The sequence below is a fragment of the Notamacropus eugenii genome, chromosome 3 (assembly GCF_028372415.1).
Source record: "Notamacropus eugenii isolate mMacEug1 chromosome 3, mMacEug1.pri_v2, whole genome shotgun sequence".
In the NCBI taxonomy this organism is placed as follows: Eukaryota; Metazoa; Chordata; class Mammalia; order Diprotodontia; family Macropodidae; genus Notamacropus; species Notamacropus eugenii.
In genome coordinates, this window is record NC_092874.1 from 121,233,596 (window position 1) to 121,254,132 (window position 20,537).

The 20,537-nt window shown below is 48.1% G+C and overlaps 1 protein-coding gene across 4 annotated transcripts in view; it reads left to right on the forward strand.

Annotated features, from left to right (window-relative positions):
- Window positions 1-15,152, forward strand: part of KCP (kielin cysteine rich BMP regulator) — a 32,483-nt gene extending 17,331 nt beyond the window's left edge. For 3 of the 4 annotated variants that reach the window (XM_072652795.1, XM_072652799.1, XM_072652798.1), the window contains 16 exons: window positions 56-141; window positions 1,163-1,253; window positions 1,381-1,463; window positions 1,971-2,064; window positions 2,564-2,737; window positions 3,206-3,288; window positions 3,396-3,516; window positions 3,677-3,756; window positions 5,135-5,234; window positions 7,875-8,017; window positions 8,703-8,875; window positions 8,965-9,076; window positions 9,208-9,309; window positions 9,954-10,118; window positions 13,555-13,861; window positions 14,549-15,152. In XM_072652795.1, coding sequence (XP_072508896.1) covers window positions 56-141; window positions 1,163-1,253; window positions 1,381-1,463; window positions 1,971-2,064; window positions 2,564-2,737; window positions 3,206-3,288; window positions 3,396-3,516; window positions 3,677-3,756; window positions 5,135-5,234; window positions 7,875-8,017; window positions 8,703-8,875; window positions 8,965-9,076; window positions 9,208-9,309; window positions 9,954-10,118; window positions 13,555-13,861; window positions 14,549-14,805 — 2,171 coding nt within the window. In that variant the 3' untranslated portion in view covers window positions 14,806-15,152. The remainder of the gene's footprint in view (window positions 1-55; window positions 142-1,162; window positions 1,254-1,380; window positions 1,464-1,970; window positions 2,065-2,563; window positions 2,738-3,205; window positions 3,289-3,395; window positions 3,517-3,676; window positions 3,757-5,134; window positions 5,235-7,874; window positions 8,018-8,702; window positions 8,876-8,964; window positions 9,077-9,207; window positions 9,310-9,953; window positions 10,119-13,554; window positions 13,862-14,548) is intronic. The other variant, XM_072652796.1, reaches the window with a different exon arrangement.
- The last annotated feature ends 5,385 nt before the right edge of the window (window positions 15,153-20,537 follow it).

The following is a 20,537-nucleotide window of genomic DNA, read 5'->3' on the forward strand; positions in this document are numbered from 1 at the left end:
GTTGATTCATTGTCTTTGGTTCTTCCATCACCGTGTTTCACTCCTTATCCTCTAGGTTGTTTCTATAATGGGGTCACTGCTGCCCTAGGAGAAACCTTCCCGGACCCGAGTGACTCTGCTTGCTCCTACTGTACCTGCCATGTAAGTACCACCAGGCTTAGGAGGCTACTCTTCCCTTAAGACAAGTGGGCTATCTCACATTCCTTTCCAGATAGACTTTTTTGAGTAGTAGTGGGGTTTTGTGGCTTGAAGATCTCAGAGCAAGGAGAGGGGAGGAGTGTCTGCTGAGACATAAGAAGAGTTGGTACCTGCCTGAGAATACCCAGTGAGAAAGAGGCAGGATTTATACACTGTCTCACTCATTCCATAGTAAGCTCCATAAGGAAAGGGGATGATTTTGCCTTTCTCAGAATCCCTTTGTTGTTCAGTTGTTTCAATTGTGTCTGACCCTGTGACCCTATTTGGGGTTTTCTTGGAAAAAATACTGGAGTAGTTTGCCATTTCCTTTCCCAGATAATTTTACAGATGAAGAAACTGAGGCAAACAGGGTTAAGTGACTTGCCAGGGTCATACAGCTAACAAGTATCTGAGGTGGGATTTGAACTCAGGAAGATGAGTCTTCCTGATTCTAACCCTGTGCTAGCTGCCCATAAGAGTCCCTAGCCCTTTGCCGAATGGCTGGCACATAATCAGCGCTTAATAAATGCTTGTTTAACTAGAAAATAAGAAATACAGGTAATGGGATATAGAAATTTATCTTGCCCTACAGGACAAAAGAGAAGATGGGGATAAGGGAAGGGAGGGATGTTAGAAGGGAAGGCAGATTGGTGGTAGGGGTAATTAGAATGCTCAGCGTTTTGGAGTGCGGGGAGGGGAGAGATGGGGAGAAAATTTGGAATTCAAAATTTTGTGGAAATGAATGTTGAAAACTTAAAATAAATAAATAAATTTAAAATTAAAAAAAAAATTTAAAAATGCTTGTTTACTGCCCGATTAGAGCCTAGGTCTGGTGGCTGAGGGGAGAAGGCTGAAGGGTCAGAAGGTTCCCAGATAAAGATGTGATGTGGGCTTACATTGTGGAAGGCGGAAAGCTTGACAAGACGGTGAGTGGATGGGCTTGAAGTTAAAGTTAAAGAAGTGGGTCCTGTTCTTTCTCCCTCAGGCAGGCTCTGTGCAGTGTCTAAAGAAGCCATGCCCACCAGCTCTCTGCTCTCATCCCACCCCAGGGCCCTGTTCCTGCCCCAGCTGCCAAAGTGAGCCCTCTCCTCACCCCCTCCCAGCCGCATGCTCACTCATCCCCCTTTTCTGCTGGAGACAGAGGTAAGAGGGTAAGGTTGCAGGCTGGGTCAGCTTTCCATCTAGGTTCTTTCTGCCCCATAGGCTGCAGCTTTGAGGGCCATGAACACCAGGATGGAGAAAAGTTTGAAGGTCCAATGGGCAGCTGTGAGCAGTGTTACTGTCAGGTACCCTGAGCTTTGGGCAGACTCACTTTGGTTTGGAGAGTAAGGAGTCAAGCTATGATTAGGAATCCCAATCTCTGGGACAAATTCACTTGAGGCTGGAAGGGGCAAGATGGGGTGAGATAGTCCCCAAGAGGGAAAGTCCAACTAGGGGTGTAGTCATGGGGGGAGAAGAGACCACCTCTCTCCTTCCCCACCTTCTGTTATCCCATGATCCTATTATCTCCTCTTCTCCCAGACCCCACTTTCCTCTCCAGCCCCTCTGGAACACAGGAAGACAGAGGAGCTTGAAGTGTGGGGATAATAGTCTTTGGTCCACACCAAGGGCAAAAGGTGGCCCCCTCATCATGTCTGGTGCCTGGGAAAACCTTGGCTGCCCCACCCTAATCACAACTCTCCTAAAGGACTGATATGGTTGTATTTGATGAATTAGACAGGAAGACTCTCAAAAACCCCATCGAGGGGAGTGATGAGGAGAAAAAGGGAGAGACTGATCTCTCATTTCCATAGGCTGGGAATGTGTACTGTAAGAGGGTGCAATGCCCTTCACTGCCCTGTGTCCTCCAAGTGACGGAGGCTGGGACCTGCTGCCCCCGCTGCAGAGGTACAATTCCCACTCAATGAATTTTCCTCATTTCCCCGTACCTCAGTTTCTCCTTGCTTCCTGCTCCTAAAACGCCTGATTTTCCAATTGCCCAAATTCGCTAATAATGAGATTGATCTGAAAGTGGGAATGGGTGGCTGGTTGCCCCCTTTTTCACTGGAAGAGGTCTTTGGGCAGAAGACCTCTTTTCCAGGAGGAGGTTGGGTTGAGATGGTCACTTAAATCCCTTTCAGCTCTTCAATGAGATGAGTCTTTGCTCCTCAGACCCCTTTTTTCCCCTCAGGCCCCCTCCAAGGCCTCCTGTAGTCTGGGCAGCTTTTTCACCTTCAGGACCTTTTCTAGGTGAACTTTGCATCATAGCAGATTCCCTCCCTACTGCCTACCTAATCAGCAATATCTCTGCCCCTTCCTTCCTTGAACCCTGTGCCAGTCAAAAGATGGAAGGAGCCAAATTGAGGTCGAGCCCTCAGATTGCCCATCCCCTCACATTTTCCTGCAGGATGCCTGTCCCCAGATGGGGAACACCCTGAGGGCAGCAGCTGGACCCCTCTGGATGCTCCCTGCTCCTCCTGCATATGCCACCAGGGCATCATCACCTGCGCCCATATCCACTGTGTCAGCTCCTGTGCCCATCCCCAACAAGGGTCTACAGACTGCTGCCCACTCTGTGATGGTACCTGAGGGTCAGGGCTAGGAGAAAATGGTGTAGCAGGGTTTGGGAGGGTAGCAGCAGGAAGGGGGCTGGGCTGGCAAGACTGCTGGGGTCTAGTACTCCTGGGGCCATCACCAGTCCTCTTGACTCTTGTCATGCCCATGGACTCCAATGACCCCGGAGGACCATGTGAGGCTCATGCCTTTGCACAGCTCTGCCTCACTTGAACCCATTTCACTCCAAAGTCCTCACTGGACCTCTTTGAGAATGAAGGATGAACAGAAAAACAAGAATCCAGAACTCCTGCCTTTGTTGTAACCACGGGCTTTACCCAATTTCTACTTTGTAGTCGCTCGTCCCAGATTCTGTGCCTCTCTTTCCCCTTTGTCCCCAGCTTCTCAGCTGGGTTGGGTGAAGAATAAAGGAAGGGGTCCTTCTCAGGCAGTGCCCTAGGAGAGGAAGATGTTGTTGATCTTTCCTTCATCGCAGATTGTGTACATGAAGGCCAGACATATAAGCCTGGAGAGAGTTTCCAGCCAGGCAGCGACCCCTGCGAGGTCTGCATCTGTGAGGTAGGGAACCACCTGAGTGGGCCATGCAGGGCAGAACACATGTTATTTAACACACTAGGAGACTGGCTCACGTGTAAATGTGCCCATACCACCCCATTTCCTTCTAGTTATCACCACAAGGCACCCCACACCTACGTTGTTACCGGAGACACTGCCCCAGCTTGGTGGGCTGTCCTCCCAGTCAGCTCCTGCCTCCTGGTCCCCAGAACTGCTGTCCAACATGTGCCCGTAAGTCCCTCAAGCTGGGAAGGGGGAGGCCAAGATGGAAGAGTAAAGAGGAGAATGTGGGCCATGACATGTTGGGAGCCACTGTTTCCTGCTCATTCAGAGTCAGGGGGCACAGGGACCTCAGCCTCTAACCCTAGCCTCTCTGTGGCTATCTCCACAGAAGCCCTGAGTAACTGCACTGCTGGCCTGCTGGGCAGGGAGCTGACCCCACCAGACCCCTGTTACACATGTCAATGTCAGGTGAGGCCCAAGCCCCAACCCTCTCAGAGCTTGAGAGTGAAAGGGGCTCTTCTCTGGCCCAGCAGCTTCAAGAGCACAGCTCCCCTCAGCCTATACTCTTGTCTTCTGGAGACTGAGGGGCTAAAGAATAGAAGCACTGGATTTGGAATCAGATCATCTGGATTGAAATCCAGTCTGGGCTACTTACCCCTTGTGTAACCTTGAGCAATCATGTAACCCACTGGAGGCCTTGGGCTCTTCTTCTCTTGGGAGGGGAACACTAGACAGATGGCCTCTTGGGTCACTTCTAGCTATAATCCTGTCCTACCTCAATAGAACTCTACTTGTTCCCCCACTCATAGAGATGTTGCTAAGTCTCCTGAGATCCTCAAGTCCCGTTCTCTCCTTGGATGCTGCCACCATCTAGGTACAGGCCCTCACCACCTCCCTTTGATTATTGCAGTAGCCTGCTGGTGGGTCTGCATGACTCAAGTCTTTCCCCCTTCCAATTTAGCCTTTGTTCAGCCACCAGTCATTTTCCTAAAGCATAGGACTGACCATGTTACCTCCCTGTTCATTAAACTCCAGTGTCTCCCTACAAAAGCCTGTTTGGCATTCAAAGTCCTTTATAACCTGTTTTTCCTTTCTAGTGTTCTTTACACTAACTCTCTCCATGTACCCATTGATCTAGTGACACTGGCCTCCTGACCAGCTAGGGGGCTGCCAGGTGGGTGTGGATAAAGCCCCAGGTCTGGAATCAGGAAGATCTGAGCTCAAATCCAGCCTCAGACACTTACATGCCATGTAGCTCTGGGCAAGTCACTTATCCTCTGTCTCTACCTCAGTTTCCATATCTTTAAGATGGGAATGATAATAGCACCTCCCTCCTGGGGTTACCGTGAGGATCGAATGAGATGATTATAAAGTACTTGGCACAGTGTCTGGCCCAAAATAAGTGCTACATACGTGTTACCTAGAATTATCATTATTATTCCAAGAACAAGCCACTCCATCTCTTTTCTTAGGCTCTAACTCTGACCCTGCTTTCTTCAATTCTGCCCACTAACTCCTCTGGCTTCTTTTAAAGCCTGTCTTCTACAGGAAGCCTTTCCCAACCCCGCTTCATTCTACGCTCTCCTTCTGTTAATTATTTCCTATTTACCCTGAATATAGCTTGTTTGTACATATGTGTTTGCTTGTCTCCTCCGTTAGATTGGGAGCTGAGCTCCTTGAGGGCAGGGACTCTCTTTTGCTACTTTTTGTATACAATGCTTGGCACATAGTAGGTGCCGGACAGATGTTTACTGACTGACTGACAAGCCCCTTCTAGTTGGTCCCTTTCCCCACTATGCCTCGTCCCCAGCCTCAACTTCTGCCCTCCATTGCTCACTCTGCCCAGGATCTGACTTGGCTCTGCATCCGCCTCACGTGCCCCCAGCTCAACTGCCCACCTGCCGAGCACCACACCATGCCAGGGAACTGCTGCCCTACTTGCCGTGGTGAGTAAACAGCTCCCCTCTCAAGCTGCCCAGCTGCCGGTCCCTTGGCAGCATAGGTGAGTGGGCCATCGGGTCTGCGAGTGGGAATAAGAATTGAGGACTCCTCCTCCTTTATAGAGTGGAGAGGAGAGAGCGGGAAATCTCCCCCCCTGACTTTTGGCCAGAGCTTCAGCAGCTTGGCCTGGGGGTCTTGGGGTGTGCGTGTGGAAGCTCAAAGGCTCATAACTGTCTCATGGGTCCCTCCCTCGCTTGGATGAAGAACCGTACACAGAAGAAAGAACATCAGATTTAAAGTCAGAGGCCCTTAATCTGAAGCCCAGTACAACCATGTAGTCAGTCAGTCAACGAACATTTACTAAGTACCTACTATATACCTACCATATACTATATACCAAGCACTGTGCTACATGCTCCTGGACAAATTAGCCACTTCTGGGTCTCATGATCTTTATTTGTCAAATAAAGGGTTGATTTTAGGTTCCTTCTAGCTCTAAAGTAATGATTTTATGCCTCTAGATCCCAAGGACCAAATCTTCTAAGCAGGATTGATGATCAGAATCTCTGGTCTAACGATAATAATGAGTATTTTTATAGTGCTTTTGGGTTTAAAAAGTGTTTCCCTTGCAAAAATAAATGTTAGTTATTATTAGTTAGGTAGATGCAGCCTGCATTATTATCCCCATTTTACAGATGAGGAAACAGATTCTCAGAGGTAAAGTGACTTACCCAAGTTCACAAAAGCAGTAAGTGGGAGTGCTTGAGCTTGAATCCAGATCATTTGGATTCCAAGTCTGGCAAACTTCCCACCACACCATGCTGGCCATGAGGTGGGGGTTACATATGGAGCAAAGTGGGGCGGGTGGCACAGAAGTTGAGGAGGATCAGAGTCAGAGTTGTCTTGGAGGATCTCTGAGTGCCTAGGATGAAATAAAGGTATGAGAACCCTAAATCTCATGTCTCCAGCCGTGTTGTTGTCATTTCAGCCACATCTGACTCTTTGTGATCCCGTTTTGGTATTTTCTTGGCAAAGACATTAGAATGGTTTGCCTTTTCCTTCCTCAGGTCATTTTACAGATGAGGATTTGAGTGAGGACAAAGGACAAACAACAACAGATGAGGAAACTGAGGCCAACAGGGTTAAGTGACTTGCCCAGGGTCAGACATCTAGTAAGTATGTGAGGCTGGATTTGAACTCATCTTCCTGATCCCAAGTCCAGGGTTCTATCCACTGTACTACCTAGCTGCCCATTTCTTCATCCACAGAGTGTGTGATTGAGGCAGAAGTCCTTCACATGGCAGGTGGAGAAAACTGGAGGGATGGCAGTAATGCTTCTCTTCCATGTACCTCCCACGGGAGCTCAGGCCACAAAGGAAGAGACTGGAGGAAAGGCAGCCCGGTGGGAGGCTGCTCTTAAAAGGGATGGGGAAAAAAGAGGCCACCCAGGTAATCATGAAACACGGCCCTGCAGAGGCATCTCTGGGTCAGAAAGGGGCAGAGGGGAAGGCTTCTTTTTGCCCCTTGGCGAGTTGGAGCAAGTAGAGGACAACAAACATTGAATATTAGTCACTTTGCCTAGGATGGGAGGTCACCTTCAACTTCACAGGAGGCATCACAGGACAGTGAAAGGGTACCTGATTTGTATCCAGAGGACCTGGGTTCAAACACTGCCTCTGCTCCCTAAGAATTGTGTGATACTAAGCAATTCACTTCACCTCTCAGTTAAGCATGGGCATTTGGACTAATCCCCTAAAGTTCTGTCTAATTCAAAATCTTATTATCTGTCCCAGACTGGGTCATATAGAGTGTCACACAGAGGAATACCCAGTTCCGGTCTGCCCTGATGGTTAGACACCAGAATGTAATATGGGCACTTGCTATGACCAATATCTAAGTGTGTCACTGGGGAAGATATATTTGCATCTCACCGGTAGTACTGTCCTGTGTGGGGAATGTAACCAGGTAGTCTGGACCATGGATGGAGGAGGGTATGGACACTCCTCTCTTCCCCTATTCCCTGCAGAGGTTGCTAGGCAGTGCAGTGGATAGAATGCCTTGGCTTGGAGTCAGGAATATCTGAATTAAAATCTGGCCTTAGGCACTAACTATGCAAGCCACCTAACTATTGTTTTCCTCAGTTTTCTCAACTGTAAAATGAAGATAATAATAGCACCTACCTCCCAGGGTTGTGAAGATTGAGGTAATGTTAGTAAAGTAAAGAGCTAGGAACATAATGTTCATAAATGTTTATATGATAGACATCTGGAGGGAACTAAATGGGAACAGGAAGGAATACACCTTTTCCTCAGCAGTAGCTTTACAGAGATTGACCATATACTAGGATATAAAAATTTTATAGTTAGAAGCAGAAATATTAAAAGTATCCTCTTCAGATCACAATGCAATAAAAATCGTATTCAGATTAAACTGGAAACAGATTAAAAATTAATTGGAGATTAAACAACCTAATTTTAAAGAATGAGTGGATTAAAGAACTAATCACAGAAACGGTCACTAATTTCATTAGAGAGAATGACAAGAATGAGACAGCAAGTTAAAGTCTCTGGGATACAGCCAAAGTGATCAGAGGACAATTTACATCTCTAATTGTTTCCTTCCTTCTCTCCTTTGTGTCTCCTCAGCCCCCAGCCCTTCCTGCTCTTATAAGGGCCACGTGGTGCCCTCAGGAGAGCACTGGGTGGTAGATGAATGTACCAGCTGCTCCTGTGTGGCCGGAACCCTGCAGTGTCGCGGTCAGCACTGTTCTCTGGTTACCTGTGACCCTGTGAGTGCCCAGGAATCTCCAGGGCCTGGAGCAGGGGTGGGGAACCTGCTGCCTAGAGAACCAGAACGTTTGGTGAAGTTTATAATCGGTCAAAGGGCGGCCCTTCTAGCCACTTGAAGACCAAGATTCCCCACCCCTACCCCAGGCTAAAGAGAGGAACACCACCCTCCGAATAGGCTTTCTATGGGAAGAGCCCCAGGTGCTGGGGGTTTTACCTTGGGATATATACCACGAGGATCTGGCCAAGCAGAGAGAGAGACAGGGCATGTACCTGCTCTTTGAAGGTGCCTGGGACATTAGAGGGAATGTGGTTCACCGAATCCATACGGACTGCCAAAACCACCCCTCCCTAGCAAGACAACAGCTTGGGAGTCAGTGTTTTTAGAAATTCTGGGACAGTCTTGGAAAAATTCTAAGTTGACAAGTACCGTCTTAAAGAAGGGGTTTGGGCCCAGGGACAGAACTCTGAAGGCCCCACCTTGCGTACTCTGGGAGAGGATAGTGCCTTCTACAAAGAGTTTCCTTGCTCTGGGCGGAGAGGTGGGGTTCTGGTCCCCGCTCCCCTGACCACGTTCGGTGAGGGCGGGGGGTTGGGATGGGGTGGGGGAACTAGATGCTGTCCAGAGTCCCTTCCAGCTCTCAAGGGCTATGATTTTGTATGTATGATCTCTGTGGGTTGAGCTAGGAGGAAGCCCCCGTCCTGGATCCCGGGAGCTGCTGCCCCCGCTGCCTCCCCCGCCCAGCTTCCTGCCTAGCCTTCGGGGACCCGCATTATCGCACCTTCGACGGCCGCCTGTTGCACTTTCAGGGTTCCTGCAGTTACGTACTGACCAAAGACTGCCACGGCGGGGACTTCAGGTGGGCCACCCGGGCAGAGTTCCCTCCTTCCTCCACCGGGCCAGACTCAGTCCCCCAGCCGCCTTAGCACCAACCCCTTGTACCTACAGCATCCAAGTGACCAACGATGACCGGGGCCGGAGGGGTGTGGCCTGGACCAAGGAGGTGACTGTGCTCCTTGGAGACGCAGTCATTCGGCTCCTGCAGGACCGAGTGGTCACGGTGAGGGGCAGGGGCTCCTGAAGTCCAGCCCAGAGTGGACGCTGGTGGGAAAGAGCGGCGGGGCGGGGAGGGGAAGCGAACATTCCACAGGTACCCACACTCGTTGTGATGCTTGTCCCAACTACCCCCAGGTGGATGGACACCCTGTATCCTTGCCCTTCCTGAAGGAGCCCCTACTCTACGTGGAGTTGAGAGGAGGCACCGTGTTACTGCATGCCCAGCTGGGGCTTAAGGTTGGAAGGAGGGAGACAAGACTAGGACAAAGAGGGACAGAGCAGGGAGGGTTGGTGTTGCTTAGGACCGGGGGTGGGGAGAGGGGCGCGGTAATTGGAGAAGGTGGGCATTTAGTTCTAAGATTCGTGTTCCATTTATCCCTTTCACCACCACCCACCAACATACATATATACATACATCCCTAAATTATGTTACCAAGGCACGTTCCTCTCTGTGCCTCAGTTTCCTCATCTGTAAAATGAAGGGATTTTCCAGTTCTAGATCTATACCTAAAACTCTTTCCTACGCCCTAAGCAACAAAGTGGGTGAAAACGCGATTAAATTTCTAGAAATATGTAGAAAGTGTTAAAATGTCTACAAATGTGTTTGCATTTCACAGTTAGTACCCAGATTCAAGGACTATTTTAGCTGATGGTCACATTCATGAGTTGAGACACGCTTCTTCTTTGGAATAGAAGCTGAGATAACACAAACTTATCCCTGGCATAGGAATTTGCACGTTGTTCTTCCCTATGGCCTTTGGCCTTTCATCCCAATATTAATGTTTGGTGTGGTACCTAAGATGCCCCTGCAGTGCTTCCTCTGCAGGTCCCGGGGCTCCCCCTACTGTCAGCGTCCCCTTCTACCTCGCCTCTCCCCTCAGGTGCTGTGGAACGGGCAGTCCCAGGTGGAGGTCACCTTGCCGGGCTCATACCGAGGTCGAACCTGCGGGCTCTGTGGGAATTTCAACGGCTTCACACAGGATGAGCTGCAGGGTCCGTCCGGGCTGCTCCTGCCCTCGGAGGCGGCCTTTGGCAACAGCTGGCAGGTGAGAGAGCTTGCCTACTGGGGAGGACTGGGGCACCCAGGGCAAGCCCTCGCAGAGGGGATGAACTCCCATGGAAAGAGCGTTGGGTAGAGCAAGAAGCGGCAAAACTCCATCCTCAGGCTGACAATGTTCTGTGCTGGCAAAATGAAAGGATTCAGCCCTCCTGCTGCCGCCTTTTTAGGGACTAGTCTTCGTAGGGGTAATGGGGAAGCATCTGTAGTGTCCACACTAAATGTGTCAGTAACTATTGGGGGGCAGGGGGGAGTGGAACTGACCTGTGACTTTATCAGTACAGGGAACTCCTGGTGAGAAACCTGGCTTCAATTGATTGATTGATGATTGATTGACTGATTCTCAGTAACTAGTCTTAGTAGCTGGGGGCATTAAGAGACTAAGGTCACACAAACAATATAGGTCAAAGGCTAGCCTTGAACACAGTCTTCCCGATTCAGGGGCTTTCTCTCTATCCCTTACATCATGCTAATGAAAAGTTACTTTAAAATATGCATATATATGAAAAATATATATGTATATACATACACACATATTTTTTTAAAGAGCACTGGCCTTGTCAGATTTGAACTTAAGTCCCATCTCCAACACTTGCTAGCTGTAGTCATGGACAAATTCCTTGAATTTCCTGGGCTTCCTATTTCCTTATTTGTAAAATGGGGGTAATAATCCTTTAACAGAGTTGTGGTGAGAAAAGAACTTTGAACATCAAAAAGCTGTAGAAATGAGTGGTTATCCAGGATGCAGACAAAGCCAGGTAAAGCCTCCAGGAGGATAAAGGGGAGACAGAAGGGGCAGATAGATATGTGACTCAGATCTAGCAGAATGCAATAGGTGGGCCATTGACCCTTTTTCTTTGGTGTAAAGTCTCTGGAGTTTTCCTCTTTGTATTTGGACCTGGAGTCAGGAAGATCTGAGTTCAAATGTGGACTCAGAGACTTACTAGCTGTATGACCTTGGGCAAGTCATTTAACTTCTATCTGCCTCAGTTTCCTTCTCTGTAAAATAAAGATAATAACACCACTTACTTCCTAGGGTTATTGTGGCAATGAAATAAGTTGTGTTGACCTGAAAACTTGGTTAGAGAAAAGGCAACATGGCTAAATGCATACATTTTATGATTTAATTAATTAATTGATCAATTCCCCATAAAGAAAACAGTTACATAATGCATTATGGAGCCAGAAATGTTCTGGCTACCCAGTGCAGAAATCTTCTGGATTATATACATTTTGCCGTGAGAAAGGAACTCTCCTAATTGAGCAAATCATAAATTCCGTAAGACAGGACAATTAACAAAGTAATGTTGGTCAGGCCTTGGGATTCCAAGCTGGGTAAACATATGTCTCAGAAATCCCACCACTAGTAAGTGGCAGGCTTCCTGCCCTAAATAGATAACTGACATAGGAAAGGGTAAACAAAGTTCAATAGAAATTACGACCTAAGATGTCTGTGTTTTCTTTACCATTAACATGCCATAACATAGTATATGTCTGCAAATATTAAGATATGGAAAACGTCCCATTATTCAAGATAGTGTCTTAGGTTAAAGGTCACTTAAGGAATGTTAAGTCAGCCTTGGCAGGCTTTTGTTGACATAGGAAGAGGCATTCTCTGAGTTTGCTTCAGAGAGAACAAAGAGATTATTCCAAAATTTTATATTAAACATTATCAGTTGTTTGTAAAGCACTTTGCAGACTGTAAAGGGCTATATAAATGCTGACTGGTTGTTATCCAATAGTCCTGGGGATAGGCTAAGGCAGCCTAAAAGAAAAAACCTTGGACTACTATAAATTAGCTAAGTGATAATCACCTCCTATGTGCTGGGCACTGTACTAGTCAACAAGTCATCAAACATTTATTAAGCACTAATTATTTCCCAGGCCTGTCCTAAGCCCTGGAAATATAAATCCAAGGAGAAATAAACATTACTAGACACTGGGGATACAAAAATGAAGAACTGAGCCCCTGCCTTCAGGGAGTTTATAATCTAATAGGCTAGATACAATGTGCTCACAAATAAGTTATGATATGTTGCAGACTGGGAGGGGGTTGAAGTGAGGTCCAGACCAATGTTCTATGAAAATTTGAGGGGGCAAAGATCACATTCAGTTGAAGAGATCTGAGGGGGCTTTAGGATGGAAGTGGCCCCTGAATTGAGCCTTGGAGGCCTAGAGAGAGGATTTCAATAAGCTGGAAATGAGAAGGAAAAGAATCCCAGGGGTAGGGGGTGACTTTATGACTGCCTGGTGTCTAGAGAGGGCGAGATAAGGGAATAAGCCAACAGTCCAATTTGGCTGGAATTTAAATAATGTAAAAGATAGTAACGTGAAATAACGCTGAATAGGTGGATTGGAGCAACACTGTGCAGTCCCTCCAATTACAGGCTTGGAGGGTTTGTATTTTATTCTGTAGACACTAGGAAAGGTTTTTGAACAGGGGAATGACAAGGCTAATGCAGTCCTGTGCATCAGTCAGGTTTGGAGGCAGGGAGATCCATCAAAAGGCTATCAGGTGATAGCTAATATGCATTGAACGGAAAGCGTGGACATGAGAGGGACTGTAAAAGTAGAATCGTCAAAATATAGTAGATGGGAGTGGGGGTGGGTGGAGGTTGGGTGAGGGAGAGGGAGAAGTCCAAGGTGACTGAGGCTTCAAGCATGGGAGACTGGATGATGCTACCTTAAACAGAAATAAGTTGGGAGGAGAAGCACATTTGGGGGGGGGGGGGGAGAAGATAAGCTGAGTTTTGAAAACGCTGCATTTGAGATCTCAGTAATATATCCATGTGGAGATGCTGAGCAGGCAGTGGAAGATATGAGACTGGAACTCAAGGAAGATTTGGTGGTTGGGTCTATAGAATCTGCAGCAAGGTCATGTGTGAATGGATGAGATCACTAAGGGGAAAATTGAAGAAAGAGACAGAGACAGAGAGACAGAGACAGGGAAAGACAGCAGACAGAGACAGAGAGACACAGAGACACACAGAGAGAGATGGAGACACAGAGACAGAGACAGATAGAGACACAGACAGAGACAGAGAGAGACACACACACAGAGACAGAGACACAGAGAGAATAGGGCTGAGGACATAGCACTGAAGGACACCCAAAATTGGTAGGTCGGAGGACAAGTCTTTTAATCTGAGTCTCAGTTTCCCTCCATGTAAAATGGGGATAATTACACACATCTACCTGTCACAAAGCAATGTTTAGAAGACAGAGTGCAAAAGAACTTTGAAATACAAATGTAGTGTATAAATATTATCGATGTCATTATGACCTTTTTGACAAACATTTATTAAGAATCTATTATGTGCCACAATATCCCCACTGTGCTACACTGGGAATACAAAAAGAGTTCCTACCCCCAAAGGGATTCTCTTTCACTGGATACAGTCATCTTTGGGATCTCCTCCTTCTAGATCCCAGAAGGACCTGGACTCAGCCACCCATGTTCCCCAGGCCGAGAAGTAGATCCGTGCCGGGAGGCGGGATACCGGGCCCGGCGTGAAGCCAATGCCCGCTGTGCCATGCTGAAGTCATTGGCGTTCCAGCGCTGCCACAAGGCTGTACCCCCTGAGCCCTTCTTTGCTGCTTGCGTCTATGATCTGTGTGCCTGTGGAACTGGTGCCTCTGCTGATGCTTGCCTCTGCGATGCCCTGGAGGCTTATGCTACCCGCTGCCGCCAAGCAGGCATCACTCCCATCTGGCGGGGTCCAACACCCTGCGGTAAGACTGGGAGAATTGTGGAGGTTTAGCTTGGAGAAGACAAAGTGGGAGGGGGAGTTCAGCAAGAAAGAAAAGAGGTACCTTCTACTGTTTGAAGGGCTGTTGTGAAAAAAAGAATCAGGCTTATTCTGTTTCGTCCCCAGAGGGCAGAACTAATGGGTATTAGTTGCAGAAGTCAACTGTGTAAGAAAAAAACTTCCTAATAAATAGAAATGTCCTAGCTTGAAATGGGTTGCCTCTGGTAGTGTCCCATCAGTTAGTGTTCAATAAAAGACTGGTAGACCTGGTAAAACCAGGCATGTTGTCAAGGGAGTGTGGGTTGGATCAGGTGCTTTGGACCAGATCAATGCTGTTGAACTCCAATAGAAACAGAACCATTAAACTATACATAAGATTCCCTGTGGCTTCATATTGACTTAGAAAACCACAGGCTAATATCTAAGTTTTATTGTATTTTTCTTTATTTTGTTAAGTATTTGCTGATTGCATTTTAATCTGGTTGGCACACAAGAGTGTTGATTCCTCCGGACTGATCTTTGGGATCCCTTTTCCACTGAGTTTCTAGAATTCTAGAATGTGCTCAGAGGAGGAGCTGCTTAGAGTAGGTTGAATGGGGGGTAGGGAGGGGACAGGCAAGAATATAACCAGGTTGATGCCTGGCACTGAGAATGTCTGCTTTCCCTACAGTGGTGGGCTGCCCCCTGGACCAAGGCTTCATCTTTGATGAATGTGGCCCTCCCTGCCCCCGGACCTGCTACAACCAACATGTACCTCTGAGTGAACTAGCAGCCCACTGTATACGACCTTGTGTACCTGGCTGCCGGTGCCCAGCAGGGCTGGTGGAGCATGAAGCTCACTGCATATCTCCTGAGTCCTGCCCCCCTGTCCTGCTCACCACGGACCCAAGGCCCACCCCTGGTGGACACCTCCAGAGCAAAACCTGAGTGTCATCTGGAAGGGGGCCTAACACCCCTCCCAGACTCGGACTCACTAGGGATTGGGGGGCTCTGCTCCCAACTCCAGGTACTTCCCACCTTGACACTTTTCCTCTGGAAACCAGCCTCTTATGGTCAGATAACTCATCATGATCACACTAGCTCCAAGCAGGTTCACCATCCATCTCCCTCCCTAAAGTGGCCCAAGGAGTGGGGTCACTCACATGTGTGAGTTGCTGCTCATCTTGGTTTCATTTTTGAAGAGAAGGAGTTGGGGGACAAGGGGACAAGGACTGTGTGCCCAAGGCTCCCCACTGTAACCTGTATTCACAACATTAAATGCTTCCCTGGGCCTATCTTTGCTGCTGCCATTCATTTATCTTCACCGAGGCCCCAGGATTGCACTGTGATTGGAAATGGGGAGAAGTCTAGGCCATCATTATTCCCAGCCACATTTTCCTGAAGAAAGGCATCCTAGGAATACTGAAAACTGGAGAAGAATGTTACCTGGGAGCAGCCCTAGCCCTTCCCTCATGCCTTAGCTCTTTTCTTATGAGGAATATTCTGGTCCACTGGACCTCCCTGGTGCTGACATGAATACTGATGCTGAAATAGGAGGGACCCGAACATGACTTGGCATTTTGATCCCCAGGCCTGGTAAAGGGGGAATGTGTAACAAATGCAAGGACCTAGAACTGGGCCTGTGGCCTCACTGACCTGAGAGGCAGTGTCAACAGGGCAGAGAGGATTAGTCAAGAAGACTTGATCAGATCCTATCTCTGAAACCAACTGTATGCCTAGTTTAAATCATATAACCTTGCTGGTCTTTAGTTTTTAAATGTGAAAGTGGAGTTTTCGGCCAGCTCTAAATCTAGGAGCCAATGATGCTTTGACCAGAAATCAGCATTCCCAGTCAGAGCAATTGAACTGTGAAAGCAGCAAGGTAGCAACTGCTGTTTCAATTCAGCTCACTCAATAACTTAATAACCAGTAGCACTAACAAAAACATCTGCCTTCTCTTCTATCTGGATCTCCACAGAGAGGAACAGCCAAGATCTGTTGGCATAGCTAGGCCTCATACTCTGCAGAATTGAGTCTGCTGGAGACAGGGAGAATGGGAGGGCTCTGTGCAACCTTACTGTGGCTGAGTGGTATGGCTCAGGGGTGTCTGGTGACCTTGGCTCCCCCGAGTCCCTGTATCACCCTTGTATGACTCTGATAGCTATGCCCTGAGGAGTGTGTCATTGTGGCAGCTGTGCTGTGGGCTGCCTGAGTTGTTGGGCCAAGCAGCAATGATTTTATATCACCATGCTAGTGACATTTGCATCCTTCATAACACCTTCTGAACCCTTCTCTGCTCTATCTGCTGTTAGAGGTCACAGTACCCTTGCCCTATAACACTAGTTCCTCCTTTCAGAGATATGCCAAGGAACCCTGCCTTCAGCCTTTACATATTCCTTATCAAAGTTCCCAGAGTCCTAATTCAAAATAGAGGACTTTCTAGGCCTTCAAGGCCCCCAAACTAGCTTGGTTGCAAAATCTACTCCCTCTGACTTCTAATTCCCTTCTCGTTTCTTTCACTGCTCCCAACACCTCCAGGTGGGCTTTCTAGCACTCAATTCCTCCTTTTTCTTTATTCTCTCCTCAGACCACAAAAAGACATTTTTCTAGGATTTATTTATAAGGGAAGAAGGAATACCCCAAGATAAGGTAACTAGGATCTACATAAGATGAATCTACCTAATCCCAAACTAGGTGGCCCTACATTTCTCAAGAGATTCTTCTATACTAAAGTTTCTTCCATGCCAGACCTGGCTAGTGCTGATTGCCCCTGTGCCAGGCAGGAATGGGGCCTCGGCCCATGATCTTGTCATTAGGACATCTCAGCAGAATGTGGGATTCATCCCTGGGGACTCTCTGGACCAGTCTCAGGTTCACTCACAGTAAATCAGAACACCTCCTGATGGCATGTTTGGCTTATGGCAGTTTGCCCACAGACATATAATGTCTGTCTTGTCCTGTAATCGCTTAGCTAGATAGATAACTAACTTTGCCTTTTCTCATTGAAGGACAGACAAGGAATTACAAACAGGCAACTAGAACATTTCTGCTATCTAAAAAATAAAACAATTCAACCCCACGCACAGTCAATCCTATAGGTCCCAACAGACTTCTTTTTTTCAATGGTTTATCTCCCATACCCCCACTCCTCCACTATAAGACTACCTGGAAGCACATAAATTCATTCCTCTCCCCGAGTGGAAAGTTATTGCTTAGCTGCTGGTGAGAGATGAGTAAGAGAAAAGGGGGTGTGAACCATGTTGTTTTGAGGCCTTATTTTATAGTGGTTTGGAGGTGAAGCTGGGGGAGTTCAGGTGAGTTCCTGCTCTACTCCACCATCTTTCCTGAGCTACCTTTGGGTGAGGAGGAACACCCAACACCTCCAACATCAGGGGAAGGTGAGGGTACAGAGGTCCAAAGAACCCTACCAGCATGCATTCCTGTCTCCCAGATGGTCCAAGAAGCCCTTCCTCTCTTTCCCTTTCACTGTTCACAGTTCTCTCAGTTTGTGAAACACTGGATTTGTGGAGATCATAAAGAGGGTATAGAGAGGTGGGAGGAGGAGAAGAGAGAAAATCATCTGCAGTGGCTTTGGTGTAGTAGGAGAAGCACTAGATGTGGAGCCATGGAAACTCAGAAGGGGCCTCCAGGGCCCCCGAGTAAGAACCCCCCTCCATCATTCCCAATAAGCAGTCACCCAGTCTTTCCTTGAAAAACTTCCAGTGAGGTGCAGAGTGATAACCAGAAATTCTGAGGCCTCAGACAAGCAACATGAAAGAAGTCTCCTGTTTACTTTCATGAGACAAATTCAAAGTTGGAGGGGGTGCACTTCGGTGAGAGACCTTGGCCTTGAGACACAAGGCTCAACTGACCAAAAGTGGGTGAGGGTGGAGGTGACAACAACCATGGTGCACAAGGCCCTGTATGAGGACAGTTCTAAGTATACTCCCAGGCTGCTGGTGGGGAGACTGACCCCAAGGGAGGGAAGAGGGCAGGACAGGGCTGGGATGGATTCCACCTGGTGTGTGGCTGCCAGAAAACTATATGGCAGCATCCCATTTTAACGATTTTCTTGGCAATTAGTGGATTCAGCGTTTCTATCTGCTAGCGTATATCTACTGGCTAGCACCAGCTAAACTTCAGGGCTCTGGAGCAAAGTCCTGCCCTCCCCCACTTACTGTAGTTAAGATGAGACAGTAACTCATTCCATTTGGGATAGCTCCAACTTTTAGGAAAGGTTTTCTTATCAGTCCTAAACCTGCTTCTTTGCAATGTTGGCCCATTTCTCCTCCTTTGCCTGGGGTTCAAACCCCACTCTTGCTGCTCGCTAATTGTGTAATGTTGGGCAAATCTTCCTACTCCTCTGGGGCTTGGTTTTCTCATGTGCAAAATGAAGGGGTTAGATTAGAAACCAGGTGGTCCCTGAGCTTCCTTCTAATAGCTACAAATACACATATTCATGAACACATTTTTTTTGTCCTCATCCTCTGAATTCACCGGCAATTCCTAGTTTCCTTGACAAACAACTAGCAAAGGGAAAACTTTGTTTTCCCCAAATTTACATAAAATCAGGCTGTGGAGCATTATACTGAACTGTCTAGTCAGGTTCCTCTTTCCCTGCCCCTACCTGGGGCCTCTCCAGTAGGTCAGCTCAGGTGTCAGAGACCTCTGAATTATTGAGGGGATGGAATTGTCCCCTCCTTTCTTCCCAGATTCTCCTGTTCACTGTTATTCCCATACTTCCTTGGGGCCATCAAGGAGGCCTGGAGGGAGGACTCCCCTAGTGAGAGGGGGGTCCTTTCCCAGCTTCAGATGCATGCAGGGGAGGGGGTTCTTCAAGAGTGCTCTTGGGGAGTGGTTGGGAGGTGGGGATCGGCTCTGTCTGTGTCCTCTGGTTTCATGGGACGCCAGGAAAGGGGCTTCACTCACCCCATGGAGTCGGATGTGGTGTTCCAGGATCCTCAGCTTCCCTTCTCCTCAGGGCAAATACTAGCTCTCTACCAGCAGCTCTTTCAGGCTCCTGCCAGGCTTGATGAACTCCTGGTGGCTGTGCAGCAGGTAGGCAGAGGTGGGGAAGGGAGAGCAAAGTGCCAGATAGAGAGGCCACAGTTGGGGCCTGACCCCACTGTTGGGAACTCTCAGGTACGTGGGGCCAGCGGGCCTCGGGAACTTGAGCTGCCTTTGGTGCTGCTGGAGATGGAGCGGAGACGGCAGGAGCAGGAACAGGTACGGGCCACTGAGAAAGGACCCATCCCCACCCTCCAGAGTAGGCATTTTTCCCCTATAACCTTCCATCTTTCACCTTCCCTCAGCTTCTATGGGACTTGGAACTGCTGGCTGGGGCTGAACTCAGTCTTTTCTGGCCACGCTGGGAACAGTTTAGAGGACCTTGGAATGGGTCCAAGAGCTCAGAGAACCATGACCAGGAGCCATGCATCTGGGCTGGTGAGAAAGAGGAGCTGGTGAGTTGGGGGATAGTCAGGAAGGAGGTGTTGGTCCTAAGGGACAAGGTGGCTCAGTGGGACAAGACCTAGGTCAGAAAAGAAAGACTAAGCCTTGAAGTCTCCAGTGGATGGATGGTAACATTTCAGACGCTAAGACTGTATCTCCTTAAAGCTCCATTTCTCAGGGTCTCATCAGGACAATGAGCCAAGCAGCCTTCCTTCAGTTTTGGCCTCCAGGATTAATAACTCAGTTGGTGATTGGCCACTTGCAGAATAGTGGACTATTTTGGGAGCAGAGCTTAGCACTATAGTAGGAGTGGCTGACCCAACTGCCTTTCTTATTTGGGGGGACAGACTCCCCAGGAAGGAGATTCCAGGGTTCTGGGTGGGATGGACTCTGAATTGGGAGTCAGGAGATCTGGGTTCTAGTCCCAGGTCTGTTATCACGGTCGACAAGGGGGAGGAATTAGATGAGCTTTGGTGCCATTTTCATCTCAAATTCTGAGATTCTTCAGTTCTATGGCTTTCCCCAAGGATGACTGCAAAAGCTTAGGGAAAGATCAGAGCCTTCTGCCTCCCCCTCAGGCTGTTTTGGGGGAGAAAGTTACAGCTGAAAGGAGGAGGCAAGAGAATGAGGATAGGGTAGAAGTCTGATTTCTAAGGGGGATTGTGGCCTTTAGTCACTTCAGCAACTTCTCCCCAGCATCCCCAGCAGTGGTCTCTGGCCCAGGAAAGGGATATCCAGAATGGAAATCGACAGCTTTTGGAAAAGTGAGTCCTTTTTAATGGTTTCTGGTATTCCCCCACCCCCAAGAGCAGAGCACCTAGTAGAGCCTCTCCCTCTTCCATTTATTCCTAGCCCTTGTCTCTTAATTAAGCCTTCTCAGGTACTCAGGGCTCCTTCCTGTCACCCACAGATGCCCTGGAAGGGGGAACCAGGCAACTTTTTGAGCAAATGGGCTTTTTTTGAGAGATGATGCAAGAAAGGACAGGGAATCAAGACACCTATAGTCTAGTCTCAGGCTCTGGTACTAACCAGGTATAGGACCATGGACAAGTTATTTAATTTCCCTAGGCCTCAGTTTCCTCATCTGTAAAACGAAGGGGTTAGACTAAATGCTGAAGTCTCATTTTGGACTTCACCTTCCATTCCCTTCTAATTCAGTCTCAGTCCTGGTTTTTCCTTGTCCATGCTTTCATTCCTGAGAGAGGCCAAGGCAGAGTAAGGCCTGCTTC